This window comes from Rhinoraja longicauda, chromosome 35 (genome assembly GCF_053455715.1).
Source record: "Rhinoraja longicauda isolate Sanriku21f chromosome 35, sRhiLon1.1, whole genome shotgun sequence".
Lineage (NCBI taxonomy): Eukaryota > Metazoa > Chordata > Chondrichthyes > Rajiformes > Arhynchobatidae > Rhinoraja > Rhinoraja longicauda.
The window spans coordinates 14,838,129-14,853,784 of record NC_135987.1 but is presented as its reverse complement, the minus strand read 5'-3'; the positions used below and the strand labels follow the sequence as shown (position 1 = coordinate 14,853,784).

At 46.3% G+C, this 15,656-nt stretch overlaps 1 protein-coding gene across 1 annotated transcript in view; it reads right to left on the bottom strand.

Moving 5' to 3' along the window:
* The window catches only part of cdh23 (cadherin-related 23), a 694,191-nt gene that overhangs the window by 173,678 nt on the left and 504,857 nt on the right, over positions 1 to 15,656 (bottom strand). Inside the window, exons 33-35 of the mRNA XM_078428607.1 lie at positions 9,548 to 9,697; positions 7,134 to 7,262; positions 2,991 to 3,119 (exon numbers count right to left, since the gene is read on the bottom strand). Of these exons, the coding sequence (XP_078284733.1) occupies positions 2,991 to 3,119; positions 7,134 to 7,262; positions 9,548 to 9,697 (408 nt within the window). The remainder of the gene's footprint in view (positions 1 to 2,990; positions 3,120 to 7,133; positions 7,263 to 9,547; positions 9,698 to 15,656) is intronic.

The window sequence follows — 15,656 nt, the reverse complement described above, 5'->3', positions numbered from 1 at the left end:
ATCTTGAAAATATACTATGTGCAACTAACCACACATGGAGAAACCAAACTTTCACAGCTTTACTTGTACATAATGCAAATCCATCTGTCTCGGTTCCACGGACCCAGTTTGATCCTGACCTCGGCAGCTGCCTGTGTGGAGTTTGCATGTTCTCCTTGTGACCGTGTGGGTTCTCATTGGGTGGTGCTAGATTAATTGACCACTGTAAATTACCCACTGAGTAGACAAACAAAAACCAAAATGGGGTCAGTGGGTATATGAGAGGGAATACATCGCAGGGAACAAGAGGGAATAAGTTGCAGGGCTACATGTAGACAAGAGGGAAAATGCAACGGTTCTTTGGGAAGGTAGTATGGACCCAATGGGCCAAATGGCCTCTATTGGTGTCATGTAGGAAAATAACTGCAGATGCTGGTACAAATCGAAGGTGTCACAAAATGCTGGAGTAATTCAACAGGTGAGGCAGCATCTCGGAGAGAAGGAATGGGTGACGTTTCGGGTCGAGACCCTTCTTCAGTCTGACGTTTCGGGTCGAGACCCTTCTTCAGTCTGAGGAAGGGTCTCGACCCAAAACGTCCCCCATTCCTTCTCTCCTAGATGCTGCCTGACCTGCTGAGTTCCTCCAGCATTTTGTGAATAAATACCTTCTACTGGTGTCAATAATAAGCAAGAAAAATTGGTGTCAATAATAAGCAAGAAATTGGTGTCAATAATAAAATTGGTGTCAATAATAAAATTGGTGTCAATAATAAAATTGGTGTCAATAATAAAATTGGTGTCAATAATAAAATTGGTGTCAATAATAAAATTGGTGTCAATAATAAAATTGGTGTCAATAATAAAATTGGTGTCAATAATTGGTGAAATTGGTAAAATAATTGGCGAAATTGGTAAAATAATTGGTGAAATAATTGGTAAAATTGGTGTCAATAATAAAATTGGTGTCAATAATAAGCAAGAAAAACAAACCAAATCATTTAAAATATACTTTTATGTAGGGAGGAGGCAAATGAAAATAAATAATTTTGTTCATAAGGACCATCACATGCCAATAGTATAAGAAAATAACTGCAGATGCTGGTACAAATCGATTTATTCACAAAATGCTGAAGTAACTCAGCAGGTCAGGCAGCATCTCGGGAGAGAAGGAATGGGTGACGTTTCGGGTCGAGACCCTTCTTCAGACTGATGTCGGGGGTGGGACAAAGGAAGGATATAGGTGGAGACAGGAAGATAGAGGGAGATCTGGGAAGGAGGAGGGGAAGGGAGGGACAGAGGAGCTATCTGAAGTTGGAGAAGTCGACGTTCATACCACCGGGCCGCAAACTGCCCAGGCGAAATATGAGGTGCTGCTCCTCCAATTTCCGGCGGGCCTCACTATGGCACTGGAGGAGGCCCATGACAGAGAGGTCAGACTGGGAATGGGAGGGGGAGTTGAAGTGCTGGGCCACCGGGAGATCAGTGGCGTTAATGCGGACCGAGCGCAGGTGTTCAGCGAAGCGATCGCCGAGCCTGCGCTTGGTTTCGCCGATATAGATGAGTTGACATCTAGAGCAGCGGATGCAATAGATGAGGTTGGAGGAGGTGCAGGTGAACCTCTGTCTCACCTGGAAAGAATGTTTGGGTCCTTTGATGGAGTTGAGGGGGGAGGTAAAGGGACAGGTGTTGCATCTCGTGCGGTTGCAAGGGAAAGTGCCCGGGGTTAGGGTGGTTTGGGTAGGAAGGGACGAGTGGACCAGGGAGTTGCGGAGGGAACGGTCTCTGCGGAATGCAGAGAGGGGAGGGGATGGGAAGATATGGCCAGTGGTGGGGTCCTGTTGTAGGTGACGGAAATGTTGGTGGATGATATGTTGGATCCGCTGGCTGGTGGGGTGGAAGGTGAGAACGAGGGGGATCCTGTCCTTGTTGCGAGTGGGGGGATGGGGAGCAAGAGCGGAGCTGCGGGATGTAGAAGAGACCCTAGTGAGAGCCTCATCTATAATGGAGGAGGGGAAGCCCCGTTTTCTGAAAAACGAGGACATCTCGGAAGCCCTAGTCTGAAACACCTCATCCCGGGCACAGATGCGGCGTAGACGGAGGAATTGGGAGTAGGGGATAGACTTTTTGCAGGGGACCGGGTGGGAAGAAGTGTAGTCCAGATAGCTGTGCGAGTCGGTGGGCTTGTAATAAATGTCCGTCACTAATTTTTCTCCTGTGATGGAGATGGTAAGTGCCAATAGTAAGTGGGTTACACTCTTGTTTCTGGTTCAGAAAACTGTGGGTTCAAGACCCACTCCAGGGAGATGAGCAGGGAAACCAGTTGTGACGTTAGTGCTGGACTTTCGGTGAAGATGTAAAAACCACAGACTTGAGATATCTGCAGCATGGAGGTTAATGTTTACATCTCAGTCCACTACAATACAGACAGGCTGGCCATCCTCACATTGCTGTCTGTGGGAAACTGGTTGCGGCATTTCCTGCATCAAAACAGTAACTACAGCTGCAAGAAAATGTATTCCACCAACTACAAAATAATTTTTAGCCGCCCTGAGATTGCGTCAGTCTTTCCCTAGTAATGCAATGATAATCTTGTTCTATTTAACTTGTAAGGACAACTACAGAAACATTGAGAAACTCTTTGTGTGGCACAGGCTCAACAAAGCAGATAGACTCAAAATGCTGGAGTAACTCAGTGGGACGGGCAGCATCTCTGGAGAGAAGGAATGGGTGACGTTTCAGGTCGAGACCCTTTTTCAGTCCGATCTTGCCCTCAATCCCCTTTGATGTTTGATTCTCACACCTTATGCTTCCTTATCTCTGGATCTCCTGAAGAAAGGTCTCGACCCAAAACGTCACCCATTCCTTCTCTCCAGAGATGCTGCCTGTCCTGCAGAGTTACTCCAGCATTTTGTGTCTACCTTCGATGTAAACTAGCATCTGCAGTTTCCTCCTACACAGTCTGAATAACTCGTTTCATCCACAGTAGTTTCATCAGAGAACGGCGACTTTACCTCATAAATGCTGATGTTGTAGCTGCCAGGGTTAATGATCACAGGAGCATTGTCATTGACATCCACAGCTTTAATGGTGATGAAGTGATTTGTCATGCGTGGTGGCAAACCATTGTCAAAGGCCTGGACCTGAAAGCAAACAATAGATCAGTTCTTGCAGGTTAATGGATCTTGTTCGCTGCGCTAATTTGTGTAGACATCTTTACCAGACGCTACCATGCACATACAGACACAAAGTGCTGGAGTCACTGAGCGGGTCGGGCAGCATCGTTGGAGAAAAAGGAATCGGTGACATTTCGGGTCGGGACCCTTCTTCAGGGGAAATATTTAACAGGAACCCGAGAGGCAACATTTTGCACAGAGGGTGGTGGGTACATGGAACAAGTTGCCAGTGGAGATATTTGAGACAAGTACGAAAATACATTTGGACAGATACGTGGATAGGATAAGTTGAGAGGGATATGGGCCACATGCGGGCAGGTGGGAAGAATGTAGATGGGGCACCTTGGTCGGCGTGGGCATTGTTGGGCTGAATGGTCTGTTTTCATGCTGTATGACTCCAACATCCCCCCTCCCCCCACTTACCCTTGAGGGCTGAGAATTATAAAGTTGCACAACTCATTGAGTGAAGAAATTTCTCCTCAGTTTTAAGCACTCAACCCTTCAAGCTAACAGAGTAACCCCTGGTTTTGGACTCCCCTACTGAGGAAACCGCCTCTTAGCCTCCGCTCTGTCAACCCCACTCACAATCATACACGCTTGGTTGAAATTACCTCATTGTGGAAGAAAATCAGTGAATTACACTGGAGGGCAAAACTGTCAGAAAGCAGAGGTCAGGAGATGCTGCCTGATTAAATGACATGCTCGGGATTCAGAAAAATGGAGCGATGTTTTCAGATCAAATTAAAATATTTGACGCTCAGACATTCTGATTAAATGAAATTATTTCAGGCTCACAATATTGCTCTCAGGCCACATACCAAAAGAAAGACTAAAGCCAATAAAGTCAAGCTTAAACTTTTCATTTATTGGCCTCTCGGTGGAAACAATTGTTGAAAAATCAGAATAAAAGATTGCAATAAGATTGTGCAACTGATGGAAAGTGGAACTTGAAACAGAATGCTGGAAGAACTCAGCGCGTCAGGAATCTGTACTGCCCCTCCCTTGTACAGTTTTACACAGGCAATCCTTCCTCTTCCCTCTCAGTCTTCATGCAGTGTCTCAACCTGAAGCAAGGCCATGTACCCCCGGCCTCCACAGATGCTGTTTGGCCCACTGAGTACTTCCAGTGTTCCATGATAGACAATAGACAATAGGTGCAGGAGTAGGCCATTCTGCCATTCGAGCCAGCACCGCCATTCAATGTGATCATGGCTGATCATCCACAATCAGTACCCCGTTCCTGCCTTCTCCCCATACCCCCTGACTCCACTATCATTAAGAGCTCTATCTAACTCTCTCTTGAAAGCATCCAGAGAATTGACCTCCAGTGCCTTCTGAGGCGGAGAATTCCACAGATTTACAACTCTCTGAGTGAAAAAGGTTCTCCTCATTTCCATCTCTCGTAACTCAGAGTGAATTTGCCTCGGTCACTTTCACAGTAAGGACACCCTTCACGGTGCTGCGTGGCACTACTTTCATGCCAAATGGGATAGTCTCAGATCTGATCAGGCAGCTCAAAACCGGGCATCCACAAGGCTCTGTGGGCCAGCAGCAGCAGTGGAACTGCTCAGCACCACAATCAGTAACCTCCCGCTGCCAGCTCTCACCCGGCTACTTGCTATCAAGCCAGAGGAGCTGCCCGGGTAGAGAGGAGTGCAGAGGGGTTTGTCAAGACCAAACCACAAGACTGCAGATGCACACACAGGATGCTGGAAGAACTCCGAGGGTCAAGCAGCATCTGTGAAGGCATGAGGTGCAAGTTGACGTTTCGGCATCAGGACTGAGAAGGAACGGGAAAGTTTGCCAGAGTGCGGCAGTACGCAAGATGGTGAGATAGAGGCAGGTAGTGATGGGTGGGGTGCATTCAATGATACTTTATTGCCACATGTACCTAGGTACAGTGATTTTTTTTGTTTTGCTTACAATACTCAAAGAATGCAAAATGATGGGTAGATGGAACCAGTTGGGGGAGGGGGGGGAAGGGGAGGTAGACAATGGCTGGAGTGATAGGTGGAGCTAGATGCGGAGGAGATGATGGACTGATGGAATCACGTGGGGTTCCTAAACATGAGGTGCCAACCCCTAGTGCAGGTGCAAAACAGGACCGCCAGTGTGCTGAATAAAAACAACATTCAATAGACAGAGCTGAATAATATTCACTGAGACCAAAGCAACGTACATGGTCTAACATTGATCGTTGGTGAACAATTAAAAAACACAAGAGTTGGCCTAAGGTATAAAACAGAAACACAAAAGGAACTTGAAACAAGACACCAGAAAGTTTGTAACATCAAACAGCACAGTTGTTCTGCTGAGTAGCAGTCTGGGCCCAAGACCAGTTTGAACTCCTTATGCATTCATTATGCTGACAGAATGCAAAAGAACTCTGTGTTTATGACTGTAGACAGCCTCGTCAGCTGCTGTGGGCTCAACTGCACTGTTGCCAGAGACGTACGTGTCAGCTCACAGGACACATTTACTGTGTGAAATATGCCCCAATTTCCCATTAGAGTTCTAACAATCTGCAGATCATCTGCAAACCAATGACTAACTATCAGGGCGATGTCATGCTGAAATACATAACCCAGTTACTTTATCAAAACAGAAATTATCTCCGTAAATCCTGAAGTTTCCACCAGAATGCTGGAGATCCTTTGTCTTAAATCAAACGGTAAACTCCCCCATCTCAAATCCGCTCCCCACACCCTGAGAAAACCCTTCCTTTCACTTTGCTCTTGTTTGTGGGGAACAGGAGGAGGAGGCTGTACAGGATAAATATCCCAGTAACAGGCCATTCAGCCCACATGGTACGTGCTGCCTTTCATGCCCCATTCAAGGCTTCTCCCATCTTTCCTCAGCTACATTTATCGTCATAGAGACGTATAAAATTATAAAAGGAATGGACAAGCTAGATGCAGGAAAAATGTTCCCAATGTTGGGGGAGTCCAGAACCAGGGGCCACACAGTCTAAGAATAAAGGGAAGGCCATTTAAAACTGAGGTGAGAAGAAACTTTTTCACCCAGAGAGTAGTGAATTTGTGGAATTCTCTGCCGCAGAAGGCAATGGAGGCCAATTCACTGGATGAATTTAAAAGAGAGTTAGATAGAGCTCTAGGGGCTAGTGGAATCAAGGGATATGGGGAGAAGGCAGCACAGGTTACTGATTGTAGATGATTAGCCATGATCACAATGAATGGCGGTGCTGGCTCGAAGGGCCAAATGGCCTCCTCTTGCACCTATTTTCATGTGCACCCTATCATGGCACTCTATTTCCTTTCTGATCTTGTGTTTCCCCAGCATCCCCTTAAATACATTTTATATATTTACCTCAACCATTTCCTGTGGTGGCAAAGTCCATATTCTCACCACTCATTGGGTTGAGGCTTCTGAATTCCCAATTGGATTCCATGATGACCTCCAATCCAGTATGTTCTTAACACTAAGAGAAACCATTCTCTCTCTTTCAAAATTCTTCTTTGTTTTAAAGACTTCCTATAGATTATCCATTGCCCTACTTTTCTTGAGAAACCAAGCTAGGTTCATTTATTCTTTCCTGACTAGCATTTCTTGCTATCAATTTAGACTTGGGGAGATACAGTGTGGAAACAGGCCCTTTGGCCCACCGAGTCTGCGCTGAACAGCGATCGCCCAGTCTGTACACTAGCACGATCCCACACACTCGGGACAATTTATAATTTAGTGAAGCCAATTAACCTACAAACCTGTGCGTCTTTGGAGTGTGGGAGGAAACTGGAGCACCTGGAGAAAACCCACGCAGTCACCATGTGTGGTTAGCTGTGCCACCCAAACAAATTGCACCATATCGAGTGAATAGACATAGAGAGAGAGCTTGTTGCTGTGAATTGTGATTCAGTCTCTGAGTTTGAGAAGAATTGCAAAGCGCACAAAAGAAAAATGCAGAATGACTGCAGGTTTCCCAGCCCAGCGATACCAACACACACGGAGCTCCAGTGAACTTACCGTTAACACATATCTATCATTCTGTTCTCTGTCCAGGTGTTGCGCAAGGTAGATCTCCCCACGACTTCTGTTAGTGGTATTAATCCGAAATGCTCCGTCGGTATTTCCAGACAGAATAGTGAAATTAACCTGGCGTTTACACGAGAACAAATCAAGTTAAACCCGATGGAATTAGAAACAGCATACAAGCAACAGCATGGAAATAAGGAAAGACACAAAATGCTGGAGTAACTCAGCGGGTCAGGCAGCATCTCTGGAGAACATGGACGGGTGATGTTTCAGGTCCTGAAGGGTCTGGACTCGAAGCATTACCTGTCCATGTTCTCCAGGGATGCTGCCTGACTCGCTGAGTTACTCCACCATTTTGTGTCTTCCCTTCGTAAACCAGCATCTGCACTTCTGGAATCACAGAGTCTTACGGTGTGGCCCTGGTTGGGACTGCGGATATCCAGACCAGACCATCCCACACATCGTGAATGACTGCTCACTGAGGCTTTTCCCTAGTGGCATCAAGGCCATCCACCCAGCAACTGCTGCTGCCCTGGCCGGGATGTCTACCCCTGGCCTACAAATTTAAGCTGTGTACTCCATACACAAGACAGTGTGGCAACAGGCACTTCGGCCCAACTTGCTCACACCGGCCAACATGTCCCATCTACACTAGTCCCACCAGCCTGCATTTGGCCTATATCCCTCTAAACCTGCACTAGAATTCTGTGGAATTCTCTGCCTCAGAAGGCAGTGGAGGCCAATTCTCTGAATGCATTCAAGAGAGAGCTAGATAGAGCTCTTAAGGATAGCGGAGTCAGGGGGTATGGGGAGAAGGCAGGAACGGGGTACTGATTGAGAATGATCAGCCATGATCACATTGAATGGCGGTGCTGGCTCGAAGGGCCGAATGGCCTCCTCCTGCATCTATTGTCTATAGCCTGTCTAAATGTTTCTTAAGTTTCTCCTTCTATGTTTCAGCATTGGAATAACGTCTCTTTGCTTTCAATGGAAGTACTACTTTCAGTGGACATGATTTGGTTTAGAAGATAGATACAGGGAATGAATGCTACTTTGCCACCCTACATAATGTCAACTCAGTGACAGCTACATGAGTTCTCCCACGTTACTAATGGCTGATCACCTGGGGTATCCTTCAGGTGTATCCACAAGCCTGTAGAGTGGTTCAAAGGTTCATCCAATAACCTAATCCAAGCTTTTAAAGCACTTGGCCAGCCATTCTAGTTGCAGAAGCGAATTAGGTGGATCTTAACGTCAGAGTTGAAGTGGGTAGGCTTTTCCCTTTGAGAGTGGGGAAGGTTCCAACAAGGGGACATAACTTCAGAATTAAGGGACAAAAGTTTAGGGGTAACATGAGGGGTAACTTCTTTACTCAGAGGGTGGTGGCTGTGTGGAATGAGCTTCCGGTGGAAGTGGTGGAGGCAGGCTCGATTTTATTATTTAAGAGTAAATTGGATGGGTATATGGATGGGAGGGGATTGGAGGGTTATGGTCTGAGAGCAGGTAGATGAGACTAGGTCAGAGAAAGCGGTCGGCGTGGACTGGTAGGGCCGAACGGGCCTGTTTCCGTGCTGTAATTGTTATATGGTTATATGGTTAACGTCAAAAATAAACTGTTAATTGCTGCCCCACTATCAATTTGAGTCAAGAGTGTTTAATTGTTATCTGTCACAGATGGAACAATGAAAGAATAACTTGCAATAGCACAACATAATTAAATGGGCAATAGACACGAAATGCTGGAGTAACTCAACCCTTCTCCGGACTGCTTAGTAAAGATGAGGGACTGGAGGCCTGGGAAATGGAAGTGATCGAAGAGACGAAGGGCGTGTGAGGTGTAGTCTGAAGAAGGGTCTCGACCCGAAACATCACCCATTCCTTCTCTCCAGAGATTTTTAGATTTAGATTTTTACATTTAGAGATAAAGCGCAGAAACAGGCCCTTCAGCCCACCGGGTCTGCGCCGCCCAGCGATCCCCACACATTAACACTATCCTACACCCACTAGGGACAATTTCTACATTTACCCAGCCAATTAACCTACAAACCTGTACGTCTTTGGAGTGTGGGAGGAAACCGAAGATCTCAGAGAAAACCCATGCAGGTCACGGGGAGAACGTACAAACTCCGTACAGTACAGCACCCGTAGTCAGGGTCGAACCTGAGTCTCCGGCGCTGCATTCGCTGTAAGGCAGCAACTCTACCGCTGCGCCACCGTGCCTGCCCCCTGAGTTACTACAGCATTTAGTGTCTATTTTCAGTTTAAACCACCATCTGCAAATTCCTAGCTACTAATTAAATTGGCAGCTGCTTGTTGGCCCAGCAGCTCCCAAAAACAAATAAGTGGTGAACAACGTGTTCCAGAGCAAAATGCTTTTCGTGCAAATGGAAATGAGTGGTTCCTACCTGTCCGTTCCTCTCAGCGTCCAGGTCGCGTGCAGAGACCACAGCCACCTGCTTCCCAATGGGAGCATCCTCCTGCACCTCCACGGAGGAATCTGAGCCCGCATCGAACACTGGCCCATTGTCATTCTCATCTTCCACCGTGATGATCACCTGCCAGGTAAAAATGCAGCAAATGGAGATATTGGTGGCAATTGCAGAGCCGCACACGAACCATCACAAATATTTATTTGACAGTTGCGAGATCCTCCAACTTATAACAACCATTGCGCAATGGTGTTGATATTTTGATGCATTTCGGTGCCTTCTCAATTTCCGAATTTCAACTTTAATTGATCACCATTCAATGGAGTTGGTTCGTCATCGGAAGTACATCCCAACTCCATACTCCAGCTCCGCCAAATACAAAATGATTTCACACAGGTAATTCTCTAACCATTACCTTTACATGCTCTCCTATCTCAACTTGGGGGAGTCCAGAACAAGGGGCCACAGTTTGGGGGAGTCCAGAACAAGGGGCCACAGTTTGGGGGAGTCCAGAACAAGGGGCCACAGTTTAAGAATAAGGGGTAGGCCATTTAGAACTGAGATGAGGAAAAACCTTTTCAGTCAGAGAGTTGTGAATCTGTGGAATTCTCTGCCTCAGAAGGCAGTGGAGGCCAATTCTCTGAATGCATTCAAGAGAGAGCTGGATAGAGCTCTTAAGGATAGCGGAGTCAGGGGGTATGGGGAGAAGGCAGGAACGGGGTACTGATTGAGAATGATCAGCCATGATCACATTGAATGGCGGTGCTGGCTCGAAGGGCCGAATGGCCTCCTCCTGCACCTACTGTCTATTGTCTATAATCCAAGTTTGCCGATAACACACGACCGAGTTGGAATTTAAGTAGTGAGGAGCATGCAAAGAATGCTTCAAGGGGACATAGATACTTTGACCGAGTGGAAAACAACATGGAGGAAGGAATAGAATGTGGAAAAATGTGAGGTTACTCACTTTGGTACAAAAAAAGCAGAGGTGTGGTTTGATTTTAAATGGTGAGAGATCAGGAAAAGTCGATGCTCAAAGGAACCCTTCTGTCCATATGCAGGTGCACATCATTGAAAGCTAACATGCAGTTTTGGCAGCAAGTCAGGAAGGCAAATGGTTTGTTGACAAACTCTTTATCACAAGAAATGAGTGGAAGAATAAGGATGGCTTAATACGATAAAATAAAACTATCTGTGGAGCAGTGTATAGTTGCGGTCTCCATATCTCAAGGAGGATGCAATTTATTGTAGAAGAAATGCAGCAAAAGTGCACACAATTCTCCCACCATCCCAATCACCCTACTTTTTTCCCTGGTAGACACAAAATGCTGGAGTAACTCAGAGGGTCAGGCAGCATCTCTGGAGAGAAGGAATGGGTGACGTCTCGGGTCGAGACCCTTCTTCAGACTTTTTTCCCTTACCTCGTTCGCTCAGCTCCCATCCCCAACTTCCAAATTTCCCGTTAATCTGCTCTCTTTCACTTCCTCGTCCCGTTCCACCCATTTCCCTCCTTTCGACTTTACATTTCACTCCTCCTTTCCTTAACCGACACCCTTTTGTCCTCTTTTCACCTCTAGTCACTATATCCACTCTTATGTCAATAACTCCCCCCCACCCCCCCCCCCCCTCACCTGTATCCAACTTTCACCTGTGTAGGAAGGAACTGCAGATGCTGGTCACTGAAGATAGACACGGAATGCTGGAGCAATTCAGCGGGACAGGCAGCATCTCTGGAGAGAAGGAATAGGTGGCGTTTTGGGTCGAGACCCTTCTTCAGAGTGTGAGTCAGGGGAGAGCAACAATCACTGGACTGGTTTTGTCTCACTCCACCTCTCTGTTCAAGCTTTCTCCCCCCTACTCCAATCAGTCTGAAGTAGGCCAGTCTGAAGTAGGCCCCCAAACGAAAATTTTGTCTAGTCCACTCCTTCCACAGATGCTGCCTGACCTGCTGAGTTCCTCCAGCACGTTGCCTGTTAATTGATTCCAGATTGTCCTCTAAATTATACCAAGCGTTTACAAGGATGGAAATGGCTCAGGCGGCAGCTCGCCAACAGCTACCTATTTGTTAGCTCGGGCTGTGCAATAGATGTTGGCCTTGTCATCATGAACTGAGAGAGAATTCAATACAATTAAACATTAGAGAGGCAGTGCCTTTCACAACTCAGGAGCACAGCAAAAGACTGCAGCACACACGGTGTCTGTCATTCCTCTCCCTTCTCAGGAGCAGGCACTAGAGTTGCTCGTAATATAGTGGGGGTGGGCCTGTGGGTAGGATGATGGCTAACGATTTCAGCCTATCATTCATCAACCATTCCCTCTCAAGGGCTCTGAAGTCAACCTTGTTGACTGGAAACTTGGCACAGGAACGGAGAAAATAATGATTTAGTTGGGCAAACAGGTGCGAAGAAAGCGCTGTTCTAACGCACAGTCAGCAACCTGAAAAGTTAAAGCTGTTTCTCTCTCCACTGACGATATTAATGCAGGTAACGAAAGACTAAGGGTGGCACGGTGGCACAGCGGTAGAGTTGCTGCCTTACAGCGAACGCAGCGCCGGAGACTCAGGTTCGATCCTGACTACGGGCGCCGTCTGTACGGAGTTTGTACGTTCTCCCCGTGACCTGCGTGGGTTTTCTCCGAGATCTTCGGTTTCCTCCCACACTCCAAAGACGTACAGGTATGTAGGTTAATTGGCTGGGCAAATGTAAAAATTGTCCCTAGTGGGTGTAGGATAGTGTTAGTGTGCGGGGATCGCTGGGCGGTGCAGACCCGGTGGGCCGAAGGGCCTGTTTCTGCGTTGTATCTCTAAATCTAAATCTAAAAACTAAGTCAAAGGTTTGCTTTCTGAAGCACCTTAGTAGTGGGGAAGTCAGAGGTTGAGAGAAGTCTCTTTCTGTGCACAATGCCAGTGATCTCTTCATAACCACTGTGTTGCTGTTCCTTATTGCACCACGCGATTGTACAAATGGGAGTCATGGTCCCATGTTGACCTAGATACCTCCAAGTGAGGCCTGCTGAACCACTGCCTCAGTGAAAAGCAGAAAGCTACAAACCCTGGAAGTGAAAGAGAACAAGGGGAAGTGGAACAAGCAGCATCAGTGGAGAGAGATGCTTAGGAAGGACTCCACTAAAGATCGACCAAAGAAGCTGGAGTAACTCAGCAGGGCCCCTGACTCTCAGTCTGAGGAAGGGTCTCGACCCGAAATGTCATCTATTCCTTTTCTCCAGAGGTGCTGCCTGTCCTGTTGAGTTACTCCAGCTTTTCGTGTCTATCTTTGGCTGAAACCAGCATCTGCTGTTCTTTCCTACGCAACTCTCTGCTTGTTCCACTTCCTGCTGTTCTCTTACATTTCCAGAGCCTGTAGCTTTCTGCTTTTCACTGAGGCAGTGGTTCAGCAGGTCTCACTTGGAGGTATCTAGGTCAACATAGGACCATAACTTCCACTTGTACAATAACGTGATAAAATAAGGAACAGCAACACAGTGGTTATGCAGAGATCGCTGGCATTGTGCACAGAAAGAGACTTCTCCCTACCTCTGACTTCCCCACTAAACAAAAAGCAAACCCTTGACTTAGTCTTTCATTACCTGCATTAATATTTTTTTCAGCAGCCTGGTACAATATTTGTGGTCTGTAGAGTGCCATGGTTGTTTTTGTTAAAGGAAGCTGTGGTTGTTGAGACTTGATTAACGATCTAACAGTTTATCCTACCTTTCAGAGTCACATTCAACGGCATCACATGAAACAAATAACTCCTAGACACATCGACTCGGTTATGTCAGGGATAATGAATGCAAAGATTCTTGAAGCTAGTGGGAAAAGTCAATGGCTTGGTTACAATTTGGTGCAGGGGATACTTGTACTCTGTGCCTCGGACAAAAGGTAGAGCTGTTCAAATTAGCAGTAAGGTTGCAGATGAAACACAGTTCTCCACACCACACTGCAGGAAGGGTGTAACTGTACGAGAGAGTGGAGAGGATAATTCGAGATGTGTCAGGGCTGTGTAATTTGAGTTGTGAGTGAGATTGGCTCGGTCTGGGTTGTTTCCTTTGGTACAAGCACCTTAGTAGTGGGGAAGTCAGAGGTTGAGAGAAGTCTCTTTCTGTGCACCAGCTTTATAAATTCATGACAAAATATCCGAGCTGATGTTGAAAACGTGGAGACGTCGGTACAAGGGTGGACCTGAAGGAGTGGTCTCATTGAAAGTATTTAAAATAAAGAGAGTCCAAGAAAGGCCTCATAGCATCGAGATGAAGTAGTGTAGGAAGGAATTGCCAGTGCTGGTTTACATCAGGGATAGACACAAAATGCTGGAGTAACCCAGCCAGACAGGCAGTATCTCCGGAGAAAAGGAAAAGGTGATGTTTCGGGTCGAGACTCTTCATTAGACTGAGTCAGGGAGGGGAAACCAGAGGTATGGGAAGGTTGAGAACAAAGCAGAGACTGCATTGATGACTCGGGATAAGTGGAGCCCACAATGGTCCATTGTTGGCTGGGGGCGAGGTGATAATGAATGAATACAAATGGTGAAATTAGCAAAAGGTCAGCATGTGGGAGGGATGGAGAGAGAGAGGAATGCAAGGCAGCAGATTTAGGAGAGAGGCTAATCCAGGGGTTTCTTTTCTAATCAGAGTGGAGTGGGATCTGGAATTCCCTGCCTATCTAGATGTGGGACACAGACACGCCATTTTGATAATATGAAGATAGACACAAAAAGCTGGAGTAACTCAGCGGGTCAGGTAGTAACTCTGGAGAGAAGGAATGGGTGGCGTTTGGGATCGAGACCCTTCTTCAGACTTTCAATTTTGAATAATATGTTCCTTGAAAGGCCAAGAGCTGAGAAGGACAATTTAGCTGGATCCCTCTTTTCCATCCAGCTTGTATTTAAAGGGGTTCTTCAATCCCAGAACATCTATCATTCTATGAAAAGGTAATTTTCCCTGATCCGAAATTCACATCAGCGTGGAATCTGCTACTTGCAAATAAAACAGTTGGTTTCATTTATCAAGTACTCAATTCACTACATTAATTAAAAGAAACAGACTGCATTGTGAGAGCATGGAACACATCAAGTGTTCCAACCATATTTCTCAGCGCATGATTGGAACTAGAGTCAAAGCTGAGGTAAACAAGTTCAGATTATAACTTCCATCCCCATTTCTTGCAGTCAGCAGGTGTGAGCAATGGTTCTATCATTGACATTAAGGGAGTGCAGCGTAGGTTCACTAGATTAATTCCCGGAATGGCAGGACTGTTGTATGTTGAAAGACTGGAGCAACTGGGCTTGTATACACTGGAATTTAGAAGTATAAGAAGATAACTGCAGATGCTGGTACAAATCGAAGGTATTTATTCACAAAATGCTGGAGTAACTCAGCAGGTCAGGCAGCATCTCGGGAGAGAAGGAATGGGTGACGTTTCGGGTCGAGACCCTTCTTCAGACTCTGACGTTTCGGGTCGAGACCCTTCTTCAGACTTCAGGATGAGAGGGGATCTTATTGACACATATAAAATTATTAAGGGATTGGACACGCTAGAGGCAGGAAACATGTTCCCAATGTTGGGGGAGTCCAGAACCAGGGGCTACAGTTTAAGAATAAGGGGTAGGCCATTTAGAACGGAGATGAGGAAAAACTTTTTCACTCACAGAGTTGTAAATCTGTGGAATTCTCTGCCTCAGAAGACAGTGGAGGCCAATTCTCTGGATGCTTTCAAGAGAGTTAGATAGAGCTCTTAAGGATAGCGGCGTCAGGGGGTATGGGGAGAGGGCAGGAACGGGGTACTGATTGAGAATGATCAGCCATGATCACATTGAAGGGCAGTGCTGGCTCGAAGGGCTGAATGGCCTACTCCTGCACCTATTGTCTATTGTCTATTGACACTTATGCAAGAATGTAAGAAAATCATAGGTGTAGTTGATCATTTGACCCCTTTAATCTGCTCTGTCATTCTACATAATTGTGGCTGATCTATCTCAAATACCATTCTCCTGCCCAATCTCTCTAGTACACAGAATATAGTACAGTACAGCAAAGGAACAGGCCCTTCCTCTCATAGAAACATAGAAAATAGGAGCAGGAGTAGGTA